We start from the raw sequence: 16,916 nt of genomic DNA on the forward strand, positions 1-16,916 counted from the left end.
CTTTGATCATCTCATCAAAGCAAATGTTCCAACTCCGAGATGCTTGCACCAGCCCATAAATGGATCGCTGGAGTTTGCATACCTTGTTAGCATTCTCAGGGTCGACAAAACCTTCCGGCTGCATCATATACAGTTCTTCCTTAAGATAGCCGTTAAGGAATGCCGTTTTGACGTCCATTTGCCATATCTCATAATCATAGTATGCGGCAATTGCTAACATGATTCGGACGGACTTCAGCTTCGCTACGGGAGAGAAAATCTCATTACCATCCGCGTCTGTCTTCTTCTTAAAGATCCATTTGTTTTCTATCGCTCGCTGATCATCGGGCAAGTCTGTCAAAGTCCATACTTCGTTTTCATACATGGATCCTATCTCGGATTGCATGGCTTCAAGCCATTTGTTGGAATCTGGGCCCGCCATCGCTTCTTCATAGTTTGAAGGTTCACCGTTGTCTAACAACATGATTTCCAGGATAGGGTTGCCATACCACTCTGGTGTGGAACGTGTCCTCGTGGACCTACGAAGTTCAGTAGTAACTTGATCTGAAGTACCTTGATCATCATCATTTGTTTCCTCTCCAGTCGGTGCAGGCACCACAGGAACATCTTCCTAAGCTGCGCTACTTTCCGGTTCAAGAGGTAGTACTTCATCAAGTTCCACTTTCCTCCCACTTACTTCTTTCGAGAGAAACTCTTTCTCTAGAAAGGACCCGTTCTTGGCAACGAAGATCTTGCCTTCAGATATGAGGTAGAAGGTATACCCAATGGTTTCCTTAGGGTATCCTATGAAGACGCATTTTTCCGACTTGGGTTCGAGCTTTTCAGGTTGAAGTTTCTTGACATAAGCATCGCATCCTCAAACTTTTAGAAATGACAGCTTAGGTTTCTTCCCAAACCATAATTCATACGGTGTCGTCTCAACGGATTTAGACGGTGCCCTATTTAAAGTGAATGTAGCTGTCTCTAGAGCGTATCCCCAAAATGATAGCGGTAAATCGGTAAGAGACATCATAGATCGCACCATATCCAATAAAGTGCGATTACGACGTTCGGACACACCATTACGCTGAGGTGTTCCAGGCGGCGTGAGTTGTGAAACGATTCCACATTTCCTTAAGTGCTTACCAAATTCGTGACTTAAATATTCTCCTCCACGATATGATCGTAAGAACTTTATCTTTCGGTCACATTGATTCTCTACCTCATTCTGAAATTCCTTGAACTTTTCAAAGGTCTCAGACTTGTGTTTCATCAAGTAGACATACCCATATCTACTCAAGTGTTCAGTGAGAGTGAGAACATAACGATATCCTCCGCGAGCCTCAACACTCATTGGACCGCATACATTAGTATGTATGATTTCCAATAAGTTGGTTGGTTGCTCCATTGTTCCGGAGAACGAAGTCTTGGTCATTTTGCCCATGAGGCATGGTTCGCATGTGTCAAATGATTCATAATCGAGAGACTCTAAAAGTCCATCAGCATGGAGCTTCTTCATGCGCTTGACACCAATGTGACCAAGGCGGTAGTGCCACAAGTATGTGGGACTATCGTTATCAACTTTACATATTTTGGTATTCACACTATGAATATGTGTAACATCACGTTCGAGATTCATTAAGAATAAATCATTGACCACCGGAGCATGACCATAAAACATATCTCTCATATAAATAGAACAACCATTATTCTCGGATTTAAATGAGTAGCCATCTCATATTAAACGAGATCCAAATACAATGTTCATGCTCAAAGCTGGCACTAAATAACAATTATTGAGGTTTAAAACTAATCTCGTAGGTAAATGTAGAGGTAGCGTGCCGACGGCGATCACATCAACCTTGGAACCATTCCCGACGCGCATCGTCACCTCGTCCTTCGCCAATCTCCGCTTATTCCGCAGCTCCTGCTTTGAGTTACAAATGTGAGCAACCGCACCGGTATCAAATACCCAGGAGCTACTACGAGTATTGGTAAGGTACACATCAATTACATGTATATCACATATACCTTTAGTGTTGCCGGCCTTCTTGTCCGCTAAGTACTTGGGGCAGTTCCGCTTCCAGTGACCACTTTCCTTGCAATAAAAACACTCAGTCTCAGGCTTGGGTCCATTCCTTGGCTTCTTCCCCGCAACTGGTTTACTGGGCGCGGCAACTGGTTTACTGGGCGCGGCAACTCCCTTGCCGTCCTTCTTGAAGTTCTTCTTACCCTTGCCTTTCTTGAACTTAGTGGTTTTATTCACCATCAACACTTGATGTTCCTTTTTGATCTCTACCTCCGCTGATTTCAGCATTGAATATACCTCAGGAATGGTCTTATCCATCCCCTGCATATTGAAGTTCATCACAAAGCTCTTGTAGCTCGATGGAAGTGACTGAAGGATTCTGTCAATGACCGCGTCATCTGGGAGATTAACTCCCAGCTGAGTCAAGCGGTTGTGCAACCCAGACATTTTGAGTATGTGCTCACTGACAGAACTATTTTCCTCCATCTTACAACTGAAGAACTTGTCGGAGACTTCATATCTCTCGACCCGGGCATGAGCTTGGAAAACCATTTTCAGCTCTTCGAACATCTCATATGCTCCTTGTTGCTCAAAACGCTTTTGGAGCCCCGGTTGTAAGCTGTAAAGCATGCCGCACTGAACGAGGGAGTAATCATCAGCACGAGACTGCCAAGCGTTCATAACGTCTTGGTTCTCTGGGATGGGTGCTTCACCTAGCGGTGCTTCTAGGACATAATCTTTCTTGGCAGCTATGAGGATGATCCTCAGGTTCCGGACCCAGTCCGTATAGTTGCTGCCATCATCTTTCAACTTGGTTTTCTCTAGGAACGCGTTGAAGTTGAGGACAACGTGGGCCATTTGATCTACAAGACATATTGCAAAGATTTTTAGACTAAGTTCATGATAATTAAGTTCATCTAATCAAATTATTTAATGAACTCCCACTCAGACAGACATCCCTCTAGTCATCTAAGTGAAACATGATCCGAGTCAACTAGGCCGTGTCCGATCATCACGTGAGCTGGACTAGTCGACATCGGTGAACATCTCCATGTTGATCGTATCTTCTATACGACTCATGCTCGACCTTTTGGTCCTCCGTGTTCCGAGGCCATGTCTGTACATGCTAGGCTCGTCAAGTCAACCTAAGTGTATTGCGTGTGTAAATCTGGCTTACACCCGTTGTATTCGAACGTTAGGATCTATCACACCCGACCATCACGTGGTGCTTCGAAACAACAAACCTTCGCAACGGTGCACAGTTAGGGGGGACACTTTCTTGAAATTATTACGAGGGATCATCTTATTTAAGCTACCGTCGTTCTAAGCAAATAAGATGTAAAACATGATAAACATCACATGCAATCAAATAGTGACATGATATGGCCAATATCATATTGCTCCTTTGATCTCCATCTTCGGGGCGCCATGATCATCTTCGTCACCGGCATGACACCATGATCTCCATCATCGTGTCTTCATGAAGTTGTCACGCCAACGATTACTTCTACTTCTATGGCTAACGTGTTTAGCAATAAAGTAAAGTAATTTACATGGCGTTATTCAATGGCACGCGGGTCATACAAAAAATAAAGACAACTCCTATGGCTCCTGCCGGTTGTCATACTCATCGACATGCAAGTCGTGATTCCTATTACAAGAACATGATCTCATACATCACATATATATCATTCATCACAACTTTTGGCCATATCACATCACAAAGCACATGCTGCAAAAACAAGTTAGACGTCCTCTAATTGTTGTTGCATGTTTTTACGTGGCTGCAATAGGATTCTAGCAAGAATGTTTCTTACCTACGTAAAAGCCACAACGTGATATGCCAATTTCTATTTACCCTTCATAAGGACCCTTTTCATCGAATCGCTCCAACTAAAGTGGGAGAGACATACACCCGCTAGCCACCTTATGCAACTAGTGCATGTCAGTCGGTGGAACCTGTCTCACGTAAGCGTACGTGTAAGGTCGGTCCGGGCCGCTTCATCCCACGGTACCGCCAAAGCAAGATAAGACTAGTAGTGGCAAGAAAATTGACAACATCTACGCCCACAACAAATTTGTGTTCTACTCATGCATAGTAACTACGCATAGACCTAGCTCATGATGCCACTGATGGGGAACGTTGCAGAAAATAAAAAATTTCTACGCTTCACCAAGATCAATCTATGGAGTCATCTAGCAACGAGAGAGAGGATATCATCTACATACCCTTGTAGATTGCGAGCGGAAGCGTTCAAGAGAACGGGGTTGAGGGAGTCGTACTCGTCATGATCCAAATCACCGATGATCCTAGTGTCGAACGGACAGCACCTCCGCGTTCAACACACGTACGGTTGGGAAGACGTCTCCTCCTTCTTGATCCAGCAAGGGGGAAGGAGAGGTTGATGGAGATCCAGCAGCACGACGGCGTGGTGGTGGATGCAGTAGCGATCTCGGCAGGGCTTCGCCAAGCTTCAGCGAGAGGGAGAGGTGGTGCGTGGGGAGAGGGAGGTGCCAGAGACTTTTGGGTGCGGCTGCCCTCCCTCCCCCCTCTTTATATAGGGTCCCTAGGGGGGCGCCGGCCCTAGGAGATCCAATCTCCAAGGGGGGGCGGCGGCCAGGGGGGGAAATTTGCCCCCCAAGCCAGGTGGAGGCGCCCCCACCCCTAGGGTTTCCAACCCTAGGCGCAGGGGGGGCAAGGGGGGGGCGCACCAGCCCACCAGGGGCTGGTTCCCCTCCCACTTCAGCCCATGGGGCCCTCCAGGATATGTGGCCCCACCCGGTGGACCCCTAGGATCCTTCCGGTGGTCCCGGTACAATACCGGTGACCCCCGAAACTTTCCCGATGGCCGAAACCTGACTTCCTATATATAATTCTTCACCTCCGGACCATTCCAGAACTCCTCTTGACGTCCGGGATCTCATCCGGGACTCCGAACAACTTTCGGGTTACTGCATACTAATATCTCTACAACCCTAGCGTCACCGAACCTTAAGTGTGTAGACCCTACGGGTTCGGGAGACATGCAGACATGACCGAGACGCCTCTCCGGTCAATAACCAACAGCGGGATCTGGATACCCATGTTGGCTCCCACATGCTCCTCGATGATCTCATCGGATGAACCACGATGTCGAGGATTCAATCAATCCCGTATACAATTCCCTTTGTCAATCGGTACGTTACTTGCCCGAGACTCGATCGTCGGTATCCCAATACCTTGTTTAATCTCGTTACCGGCAAGTCACTTTACTCGTACCGTAATGCATGATCCCGTGACCAGACACTTGGTCACATTGAGCTCATTATGATGATGCATTACCGAGTGGGCCCAGAGATACCTCTCCGTCATACGGAGTGACAAATTCGAGTCTCGATTCGTGCCAACCCAACAGACACTTTCGGAGATACCCGTAGTGCACCTTTATAATCACCCAGTTACATTGTGACGTTTGGCACACCCAAAGCACTCCTACGGTATCCGGGAGTTGCACAATCTCATGGTCTAAGGAAATGATACTTGACATTTGGAAAAGCTCTAGCAAAACGAACTACACGATCTTTGTGCTACGCTTACGATTGGGTCTTGTCCATCACATCATTCTCCTAATGATGTGATCCCGTTATCAATGACATCCAATGTCCATAGTCAGGAAACCATGACTATCTGTTGATCAACGAGCTAGTCAACTAGAGGCTTACTAGGGACATGTTGTGGTCTATATATTCACACGTGTATTACGATTTCCGGATAACACAATTATAGCATGAACAATAGACAATTATCATGAACAAAGAAATATAATAATAACCATTTTATTATTGCCTCTAGGGCATATTTCCAACACTTGATTGGGCAGCACCCACGACAGTATCTGAAGTCCGGAGTTTTCTTGGATTAGCCGGATACTACCGCCAGTTCATCGAAGGATTCTCCAAAATTGCTAAGCCGATGATAGAACTCCTCAAGAAAGACAGTTTGAATGGACTGAGGATTGTGAGCAGAGCTTTAACGAGCTAAAAAACAGATTGACATCAGCACCAGTCCTGACTCTCCCAGATATTTACCGCATCATCGATGTGTATTGTGAAGCATCCAGAAAAGGTATTGGGTGCGTGCTCATACAAGACGGCAAGGTGGTAGCTTATGCATCTCGCCAGCTGCGACCTCATGAAGGAAATTATCCTACGCATGATTTGGAGCTGGCTGCGGTTGTGCACTCTCTAAAGATTTCGAGACATTATCTCATTGGGAAGAGATGTCAAATATTCACCGACCACAATACTCTCAAATATATCTTTACTCAGCCAGACTTAAACCTTCGACAGCGAAGATGGCTCGAGTTGGTCAAGGACTATGATCTGGGAATAAATTACCATCCGGGAAAAGCTAACGTGGTCGTTGATGCCCTCAGTCGCAAGCTTGCCTATTTAAATGTCATGCTAGAGTCTTTGCCTCCAGAACTCCAGCAAGAGGTTGCTCAGCTAAACCTGGTAATTGTTGATGCCGGCCTCGCGAATAGTTCGGAAGTAACTCCAACTCTAGAAGAAGAGATCCGCGTGGCACAGGCCAACAACGAGAGTCTGCAAGTATATTTCCAATGTCTGCGCAAAGGCAAAACTCAGGATTTCTCTAAGGACGCGCTGGGTACACTCAGGTTCCGAGGAAGGATATGCATACCTGAGCAAGCAGATTTGAGGAAGAAAATTTTGGCAGAAGCGCACGAATCCACATATTCGATACACCCAGGCAGCACCTAAATGTATGAAGATCTTCGACAGATATTTTGGTGGGATGGAATGAAAAGGGACATCGCATATTTTGTCGCTTGTTGTGACATCTGCAAGAAAGTAAAGGCGGAACACCAGAAACCCGTCGGACTTCTCCAACCTCTACCCGTATCACATTGGAAATGGGACGATGTCTGCATGGACTTTATCACCGATCTACCCAAGACTCAGCGAAAACTAGGAACTCGGCAAGAAAATCAGATTCCAGTAGTGCACAGGTTCAACGCAGTTTGGCACTTCGGAGTTTTGAATTATGATACAAATGTAACGCAGATGAGCCCATCGAGTAATATTGAAGCAAGTTAATTAGGATACTTTCCACTAACGTGGCGTATCCATGTCACTGATTCTGAGGCGAGGTGGTAGCCAAAACTACCTAGAGAAACCAGCCTAGGTTGAAGAATGAGTATTTGCAATGATACTCAAAGGTACAGTTGGAACCAGGAGCCATGTTAGAACTCTAGGTAGCCACCCTGCCGCATGCTACATGCATGTTGACCTCGATAGAGGGGTGCAATAAAGTCGGTATTGATGACCCAATCCCATCGGATCAGCACCTAGATTAAATTATAACATGCGTGCACCAGATCAGATCACCCACTAAAAAGCTATACGGATCCTGAAGTGAAAAAACAAGTATAATTATAAGCCCAGAAGATATGCAAGGGTAAGAGTTCACCTGAAGTGAATATCTAACCATGCTGGTAAAAACTAATCTAACTATGCCTATAAATATAACGTAGCACCAATGATATGAGCAATTGGGCACCAAGTGGGCAGCTCTAGTTTGGTTCCCCTATAGCCCGCCTGGTTCCATCTAGGGTGCTAATTGTTATGTTTTTTATCAGTCCGAACAAACAAATACAATGCCACAATATTTTGAGAACATGTCCTACTATCTAACCATGCCAACATTTGGAAAATGCTCCAACTTATGTTCTAGATTGGGGCGAGACTTCCGTGTTACATGTTTGCCGAATGGTGTGTTACTCCGAGCTCATTTCCAACGAAACTCCGCAGGCACTTACACTTTTGCACTACCAGAAACCGTACTTTCCCTGTCGGTGCCGTCTTTTCCCGTGAGGCCCGAAGCCCCTCACAGGAATATAAATTTTCTTGGCGGGCATACTTAAGCCCACAGGAAAAATACCTATTTTACTGTAGGTACATTTCTGCCGCACAGGAAAACAGTTTTGCTGTGAGTGCCAGCCCACGGGAGAAATACTTTAGGCCCAGCCCGCCATCGCACAACCGCGAAAGCCCTAGAACGATTCCCACTTCCTCTCCTCTGTCCATCTCGTCCACTCCTTGACCGCCGCCCTCCACCTTCCTCACACCGCCGCCACCGCTCTCCACCTTCCTCACGCCGCCGCCGCCACCGCCCTCCTTCACATAAATGGTTCCATCGCCGCTCGCCGTCATTCCTCCTACCTCCACGGCCGCTCTTCTATCACCTCCTCCACCGTGGCCCGGGTCAATCTACGACAGCCAGCGCCGTCCGGCTTCCATCTCCCCCACCGCCAGTCGCCTCTGCCTCCACCTCCACCTCCGTCCGCTGCGGCGACCCACCTCCCTCGGCTCACCGCCTACCACCCGACCCCAACATGACCGCCGTGTACGCGTTGCTTGTACCCCGTGCTCCCTGCTCCAGATCCGGGTTAGTCCCCGTCGCATATCGAGCAAGCCGCCGCCTCCTCCCCTGACACGACGACAGTCCACTCCTCATCTCCTTGTGCAAGCAAAATCATACATGGTCAAGGCTAAATGTTCGGGTGCTCCATTTTTCTATGGTAACTGGTAAGTCTCAACCATTGTCAAGCAAAAAAGAAGTCAGGATCTCTAGTTTTTCATACAATTTACTCCCTCCGTTCCTAAATATTTGTCTTTCTAGACATTTCAAATGAACACCACATACGGATGTATGTAGACATATTTTAAAGTGTAGATTCATTCATTTTGCTCCGTATGTAGTCACTTGTTGAAATGCCTAGAAAGACAAATATTTAGGAACGGAGGGAGTATTATGCAGAATGTATATCTCGTGACTGCAGGATCTTGGTCAATTATTTAGTCTGTTATCATTTTGCACGAAACTGCTTTTCTCTGTTGTATCCCAAAAATTGAGAGGCTACTATTAGGTGTGTTATTAGCACTCCTACTTTTTGTCAATGAAAAACAGAGAAGGTTGTTGTTCGTGTAATTTGTATGGTTGGTAGATGCGTCAAATATTTATTCCTTTGCTTGATTTGTAGTAGCTTGAATCTGCTGTATCATCGAATCGTGTTGAAGATGTAGCCCACATATACAATCTCTAGGTATCGCATCCTTTGACAAATCATTTTGGCGGTAAGTGTTCAGTTTTATAAGCAAGTTATTCATATTTTTATTTGGAAATGTAAGCAATGGTTTGCATAATTGTGCCAGTCTCATGTAGGTATTACTTCACATCTTTATAAATCTTCGTGGTGTAAGGAAGCCATATATCAGAGATGCAGTGAAGAGCAAGGCAAAACGTATCTCAGGTATCTCTCACACTTTTACAATAAACATTCTTGTCTTGGTGTGGTAATTGTCTCACAAATACTACGATGTGTTGGTTTTTATCTTATTACTTGTTGCTGTATTATTTATTTGACAAATTACTTATTTATGATGAAAAATGTGAAGTGTTCTCGCAGGACAGTAGTGTGAGGTGACGAATGCACATGCATATCTATCTCATTCTTGTGTTTCTGGCTTTCTTCCATCATGTATCTAGTTCGGCGGTCATATTCCTTGGTCACTTAAGGGTGTGTGTACCATGCTAGATCTTCTTTGAGGGAATGATTTAGTTCAGATCCTCTTGTCTAGTCTTTGGCACTTGGGCATCAAATCTGGAGCTAACAGTTGCCCCAACATCTACATAGTCTTATTACAATCATCTTTTGAGGGCATGATTTACTTACCTCAATTACAATCTTCATCCTATCATGTTGGTTTGAAGCTGACTTTAATATCTGTGGTTTGCTGTTTTTTGTGATATTTCTAACACAAAGATGCACTCCTTGTTTATATTTTTCACATTTTGTGTGATCTGGATATATTTGTGATTGCTTATATTCTATATGTGGATGGTAAATAAAATGTTATATTTCTGAACATGTAGGAGGTTAATACATTCAGTATCCATAGGTCAAGATTTTTGTATTTTATCTTTTTAATTCATATCACTTCATGTCAATATGTGCAGAGGTCGTTCGGAATGTCCAGTGTATTTAGAAGTTTGAGAGGAAAGTCTAACTAGTACTACATGACATTTTTTTTGCAGGAACCATTACATGATTTCCCGGCAAACATATGGTTATTGATTTCTGCCCCAATAACATACTGTTATATTCAGAATATGTTCGTGTCTGAATAATCTAAGAATCGATACAAGTGTCCGCTTAGATTGTGTTTCTTACTCAACAAAGACTTGGAGAATAATGCATGGAAGCAAAGGCTGGATATATAGCTCTGGAGCGAGTATCTAAACATTGTAGGTAATTCAGTATGCCCTCTTAAAATTTATTTCTCGTCTTGAAGTTGTGCTCTCCACTAAACAACGATTTTGGTAACTTCATTAACTTACTGAGATATTAGTCAACTGTAACCCCAATTAACTTCATTGACAATGTATGGATATTAAGTTCATAGGCAACAAAATCGGGGGCATTGTACGTTCTGTGATAGTAACAAGGACTTAACTAAGTCTCTGGGCCTGTCTACTTTATAGCGCACATGAATGGTTAATTTTTGCTGCCATATGGTTCAAACATCCTCTCTGAAAGGTCCAATTTAATTGGACTAATCAATATCTTAACTGAAGTTGAGTACTGGCTATGAGTTTGTTTCTCTGATAAGGAAAGCAGAAATAATATATCACAAAAGCCCGTTCTCAATCATCAAAGTACACATCTTTCTTTTATTGATTATTTTGCCGTCTGGTATGTCATACTTTCCAATCTCTGGATCACTAAGATTTTGCCTTCTTTTTTGTCAAGACTGCAACAGGAGTGTAAATACAAGTAGTGCCATATCTGAATATGTTATCACTCTCTACAAGGTGGCGTATATTTCATTGTTGGTTCTCATTAATATTGTACATGGCTTTGTAGGGGAACACTAATTCATCCCATGTTAGCTTGGAGGACGACACTATGGATGACCACATCGGTAATGTCAACACTGGAGCAATGATGGTGAGAATATTGATTATAACAACTGTACATCTGGAGGAGCATCTCGCTAGTCCACCTGCACTTGGAACTAATGAATGACTATCTTATGGTATTTTGGATCTCTCTGGTGGTAGTACATGCTCATTAGCAAACTTAATTAGGTGCTTACTATTTGCTGCAATTTGATGGATCCGAAATAGTGAAGTGATATGTACGTAGGTGATGCTCCTTATCATGAACCTGGGTGACTTAGAAATGTGTGTATTTTGTTGTCATTGCTCTGTGCGATGTGATGGATGAGAACCAGATTAATGTCATGTATGTGTAGAATTGTTGTTGCTTTTGACCAAGTGCATGTACAGCTTTTGATATGTCAATTGCTGCTGGATGTTGAATCATGGTTTAATGGACTCGTATGTGTTATGTAAACATTTATTTTGGATGCATTTTCTCATATATGGGGCATTGGATGTATGCTTGCATTTATTTTAAGGTCACAGAATGGAAGTAGGCAATTTCTGAAAATATATATCCTGGCGGCCTTTTCCTCACGGCCACCCGTCACAAAAGGTCCTCCGTAAACCTGACGAGACAGGAAACTTTCGTGTGGGCTGGTGACAGGAACAGCCGACAGGAATTATTTTCCTGTCGGGCACCCGTCAGGCATTACCACATTTCCCTGTCATTTTATTCCTGACGGGTTTTGCCTGTCGGTCAACCGACAGGAAATAGTTTCCTGGCGGTAATAGCTATTTTCCTGTGAGTTTCTGGCCGTCAGGAAAAGTCTAGTTTCTGGTAGTGTTGAGTTCTGAATTGTGATACATATGTAGCGCAGATGATCCCATCGAGTCATATTCAAGCAAGTTAATTAGGAGAGTTTCAACTCATGTCGCGTGTCCGGCCGTGTCACTGATCCTTAGGTGAGGTGGTAACCTAAACCAGCTACAGAACCCAGCCTTGGTTAAAGTATGAATATTTGCAAATAAGGGACTCCCCTCCCTCTCCTTTTTAAGCCTGCATATAAGTTTTGTTGAAAGTCAAAGTATATCCATTTTGACCAAATTTATAAAAAAAAGTATTAACATTCACAATGCCAAATCGATATTCTTAGATTCATTATGAAATGTAGTTTTATAATATATATATATTTGTTATTGTAGACGTTGATATTTTTCAATATAAATTTCGTCAAACTTTGTAAAGTTTGACTGGACAAAAATCTAATACACGGAGTAAAAAGGACAGGTGTGTTTAGTTAATCCTAGCTAGCCACCCTGCCGCATGCTACACGCATGTTGACCTCGATAGGTGTGTGCAATAAATTCGGGCTTGATGATACAATTCCATCGGATCATGAGTGACCCAGATTAATGTCTTGTTGCAGGCGCTGCATGTTGTGGTTAGAAGAGGGCACTGAGTTAGCCGCTCGATTGGCCGCCCGACGATGCAGACTCTGGAGTAGCAAGGCCGGCCAAAGCTTGTGCAGCAGCGACTGCTTACCACCTACTGGCTCAGCTTCGTCGACTAAGTGCGAGTCGTGCAAGGCCAGCCAAATTGCGAGTTGCACGGCCACTTGTCAGGCCAACATTTGTACCTACATCTTGTCCTGCCCTCCCGTGGCGCAGGACTTCCGTCCATTTACAATTTCACTTTGTTTCGGCCCTTGTTAAGTTTCTGTTTCCCTTCAGTTCGGCTCTTGTTTGCAATTGTTTCCTGTTCGGCTCCTATAATTAATGTGGAATAACGTGATGTGATTTGGACAATGACAAAGATAAAGCTAGCCTAATAATAAGTTGGAAGATTTTGGACCATATTAATATACAGGAGCTGGCGAGCCTGGCTAGGCGTCCACCCTAACATGTTGTAGAACTAGATGAGGCCCCACGCATTTGATGCGGGAACTTGCGAAAGAAATGCGTAAATAGTTGCTACAAAAACATTGAAAATTAATAGTACACAAATGTATGTTTTAAAAACAATAATTTTTTTTACTAAATGTATAAAAAGAGAAAAATTGAGTTGCGATCAAAAGGAAGTCATTTAAAGCAAAAACATGAACGGTGAACTACATAACATGGATACTGCAGTGGCCCAACACATATATTGTCAATACAAAAGCTAACGTAGAAAGTTAATTTATGACAAACATGCCTGGAGTGATGATGCGCTGCATGCATATATAGAGTTATGCAAAAGAACAAAAAAAGTCATTTATGACTAGTTGCATGGCTAGAAAAAATTAGGATGTGGTTTGTAGCTATTTATAGATAACAAATTAGTTATACTAGTCGTGAACCCATGCATTCGCATGGGCTAGCTATAGAAAAGTATATTTCATAGTACGTTCGAAACAAATATTAGTAATTCTGAGAATCTAGCACGGTCATCAAATAAAAATACCATACAGTATATTGAAAACTTGCAGTTGTATACCCAAATCAATGCAGATAATAGTAACTCGACTTTCTTCAATATCAATTGGGGACCTAGCCAACAATGCCAAGAATTAGGAGTTTCACTCAGAAAATAGAAATAAAAGTGACAGCTACTTAGAGCATCTACAGCCGGGCGCCCCAAATCCGCCTCAAACGACTGGGCGGACGGCTCGGTCACTGACCGGTAAGGAAAATGCGACCCAAACGGGCTCCTCAAACGGGCCTCAAACGCCAGGGCTGACGAGCACCCCTCATATCCAGCCCAAATCTGTGGCGGATATGGGGCGCTCGGGCGCGTCAGCAATGTTGGACTAATGATGCGGTCCCACAGGAAAGCACTCTAAAACCCGGCGGTCCGAAACTTATCTCCTCCGTTGGACCGACGATGCCGCGTGGCGCTGGTCCAGCGGGCAGCATAGTGCCTAGCCCCACTATTTAAGCTGACCGCCGGCACCGAAACCCTACATGTACACATTTCCAGGCTCCCGTCCGCCGCCGCCACTTTCCACTCGCCATCCGCCACCACTAGTAGCCATGCCCCCATGCCGCCAGGTAAGGAGCTACCCATATCTAATGCCGGATTGTCGGCTGCAGCTATTTGAGCAGATCCGGGCAAGGCGTGAAGCCCGGATAGCCGCGGGGCCACCTCTGAACGCGGTGGATCCAAAGGAGGACTTGGAGGTGGAGGGGGGGTGAGATTTAAGGGGAGGAGGAAGGAGGAGGAGGAGGAGGAACTGGGGGGGGGGGGACACTGGGGACGCAGATCTGCGGGCGGAGCAGAACTCGATCCTAAATTCCCCCCGATCGGAATCGGAGGCGGAGGCCAACCGGCACCGTCTGTAGGAGGCGGAGGCGGAGCACGCCGCGGTATTCGACGAGATGCTCGCGTCTACGTATGAGGAGGAGGAGCCAGAACCCTCCTATGTGCACATCTACCCGCCGCCCGGCACCAATGTCGTGGACATCTCCGATGACGAGGCCTAGGCTAGGATAGTACGTAGTACGTGGGATTTCTTTTGCACTGAATCTGGCTGCATGTGATGAAAATAGCAGATTTGAAGTTTGTCACTTCTTTATCTAGTCTTGAGGGTGTAGTGGATCGTCGGTGGAATGGGTCTAGCTGGCCAGTTGTCATCTCTCTCCGAAAAAGTTCCCTCAGTAAGACGGGTCAATGGGTTTAGCTACTTATTAGGGATTGCAAGAGTAGCAGGAATGCAAAGTAAGCTTGCCAAGTTGACATACATCCTTTCCCCAAAAAGAAGGAACTTGTTCGATAAAGAAGGAATAAGAATCCCAAAATCAACCCAACGCTCGCGGTTGAGTCCACATAGAGTTGAGTAGAGTCTGAAAAGGGTTACATGGAATATAATTAAGGCGATCGAGAAACCGATTATGACCAAGTTTGGACGTAAAGGCCAATGCTAGTACGGTTCTATCTATTCCAACTCAACCATGCATGCATGTATGTAGCCGTTTATATGTGTGCATGTTGAGTTTGAATTTGAAAGAAATAACAGAAAGAAGAGCTAGGCAGGCAGGTAGCCATGGCGGCGCCGGCGTTATACTACCTGCTGCTGGTTCCCTTACTGGCAATCGTTCCCTTTTTATGCCTGATCCATTGCTATAGTTGGCGGCGGACTGTTGCACCAAGCCGTCTGCCTCCATCTCCATGGGCGCTACCGGTGATCGGCCACCTCCACCACCTCATTGGTGCTCTCCCGCACCGCGGCATGCGGGACCTCGCCCAGCGCCATGGCCCGCTCCTGCTGCTCCGCCTCGGTGGGCTCCCTGTAGTCATCGCCTCCTCGGCAATGGCGGCGCGCGAGGTGATGAAGACGTGCGACATGGACCTGGCCACCCGCCCGGTGAGCCGCATGATCCGCATTGCCATCCCCGAGGGTGCCGAGGGGGTCGTCTTCGCGCCTTACGGTGACACATGGAGGCTGATGCGCAAGATCTGCAACGTCGAGCTGCTGAGCGCTCCCCGTGTCCAGTCGTTCTGGCCCCTGCGCGACGACGAGGTTGGCCGGCTGCTCTGGGCGGTGGCACTGGCAGCTTCGGCGCAGCAGAAGCAGACGGTGAACCTAAGTAAGCTTGTCGCGGCGTACGCCGCCGACTTCTCCGCGCGCGCAATCATCGGCAGCCGTTTTAAGGAACGGGACTCGTTCCTGGCGATGCTGGCGCGCGGGATCAAGCTATTTGCCAAGATAGGTTTGCCGGACCTCTATCCTTGTTCTTGGCTGGCCATGGTCGTCAGCCGGATACCAGGCCAGATGAAGAAGCACAAAGAGGATGCAGATGCCTTCCTAAACTCCATTATCGACGAGCACCAGCAGAACTACAGAGTTTGTGGTGGTGATAAGGAGGAGGACATGCTGGACGTGCTCTTGAGGTTGCAGAGAGAGGGTGGCCTGCTGCGGCACCCTCTTTCTACTGACCGTATCAAGACAATCATGGGCGTAAGCATGCATGCACTAATTTTTTTTTAGGGATAGCATGCCCTAATTAAGAGTTCAAATAAATGTCGTGATGGGCGTAGCTCAATTCATACAATATATCCATTTCTATTGACGTGTTTAGAAGTATTTTAGTTCTACATACATCCATTTTTATCCATTTCTTTGAGATTTATTTTTATATATGCTATGCGCGTGATGCATTAATTGCATGCTCAAATGTAGGATATGTTTGCCGGGGGGAGCGATACCGCTGCAACAACACTGCAATGGATCATGGCCGAGCTCATGAGGAACCCCAGACTGATGCATAAGGCCCAAGAAGAGATCAGACGAGAATTGGCTGGACAGCACAAGGTGACAGAGAAGGGCCTAAGAAATCTCAACTACATGCACCTGGTCATCAAGGAGGCGCTTCGACTGCACCCTCCGCTGCCCCTACTGCTGCCGCGAGAGTGCCAGAAAAACTGCAAGCTCCTAGGCTACGACATACCCAAGGGCACAATGGTGCTCGTGAATGCATGGGCCATAAACAGGGACCCCCGCCACTGGGACGCACCCGAGGATTTCATTCCGGAGAGGTTTGAACGTAGCAACATTGACTTCAAAGGGACCAACTTTGAGTACACGCCATTTGGGGCAGGGCGGCGGATGTGCCCGGGTATGGCCTTTGGTCTGGTGAACATAGAGTTCGCGCTCGCTGGGCTGCTCTACCACTTCGACTGGGAGCTGCCACACGACACACAGGCCGGGAAGCTGGACATGGCAGAAGAAATGGGCGTCACTGTGCGCCGTCGTCAAGACCTTTTGCTTGTTCCGACCATCCGAGTGCCTTTGCCAATAGACTACCAGTAACAGCAAATGCTTTCTTCTGTACATTTTTTACGGTAATGTGTTACATGTTTGTTGTGCGGTGCTGTTGCATGCATTGAAAGGAATAAGTAAAATTTGTTTTGATCAAGAGACGCACATTGCATGAAGCCTTTATGTATTAACTGCTTAGGAGGGGATTTATGGCGAGAGGGGG

General features: G+C 45.7%; 1 protein-coding gene and 1 long non-coding RNA gene across 4 annotated transcripts; both read left to right on the forward strand.

The window, feature by feature from the left end:
- The first annotated feature begins 8,090 nt into the window (after positions 1–8,090).
- Positions 8,091–11,402, forward strand: LOC119292312. Of its 3 annotated transcripts, none has more exons than XR_005142933.1 (5): positions 8,091–8,596; positions 9,052–9,145; positions 9,234–9,321; positions 10,107–10,320; positions 10,936–11,402. It is a non-coding gene; the product is annotated as an uncharacterized LOC119292312 (long non-coding RNA). The 3 variants fall into 3 exon arrangements; XR_005142934.1 differs by having other exon boundaries at positions 9,055–9,145; XR_005142935.1 differs by having other exon boundaries at positions 8,091–9,145; positions 9,224–9,321.
- Positions 11,403–14,977: 3,575 nt separating this feature from the next.
- LOC119294334 (cytochrome P450 71D11-like) lies at positions 14,978–16,835 on the forward strand. The gene is made up of 2 exons (XM_037572540.1): positions 14,978–15,892; positions 16,115–16,835. Exons 1-2 carry the CDS (start codon positions 14,978–14,980, stop codon positions 16,742–16,744), a joined length of 1,545 nt encoding a protein of 514 aa, XP_037428437.1. The 3' UTR covers positions 16,745–16,835.
- The last annotated feature ends 81 nt before the right edge of the window (positions 16,836–16,916 follow it).

This window comes from Triticum dicoccoides, chromosome 4B (genome assembly GCF_002162155.2).
Source record: "Triticum dicoccoides isolate Atlit2015 ecotype Zavitan chromosome 4B, WEW_v2.0, whole genome shotgun sequence".
NCBI lineage: Eukaryota > Viridiplantae > Streptophyta > Magnoliopsida > Poales > Poaceae > Triticum > Triticum dicoccoides.

Excerpts from the sequence above, each read along its gene's own strand:
- LOC119294334 (XM_037572540.1), top strand. The coding sequence starts at position 14,978 with ATGGCGGCGCCGGCGTTATACTACCTGCTGCTGGTTCCCTTACTGGCA. Across the intron at positions 15,893-16,114 it reads GTATCAAGACAATCATGGGC|GATATGTTTGCCGGGGGGAG; the intron begins GTAAGCATGCAT and ends GCTCAAATGTAG.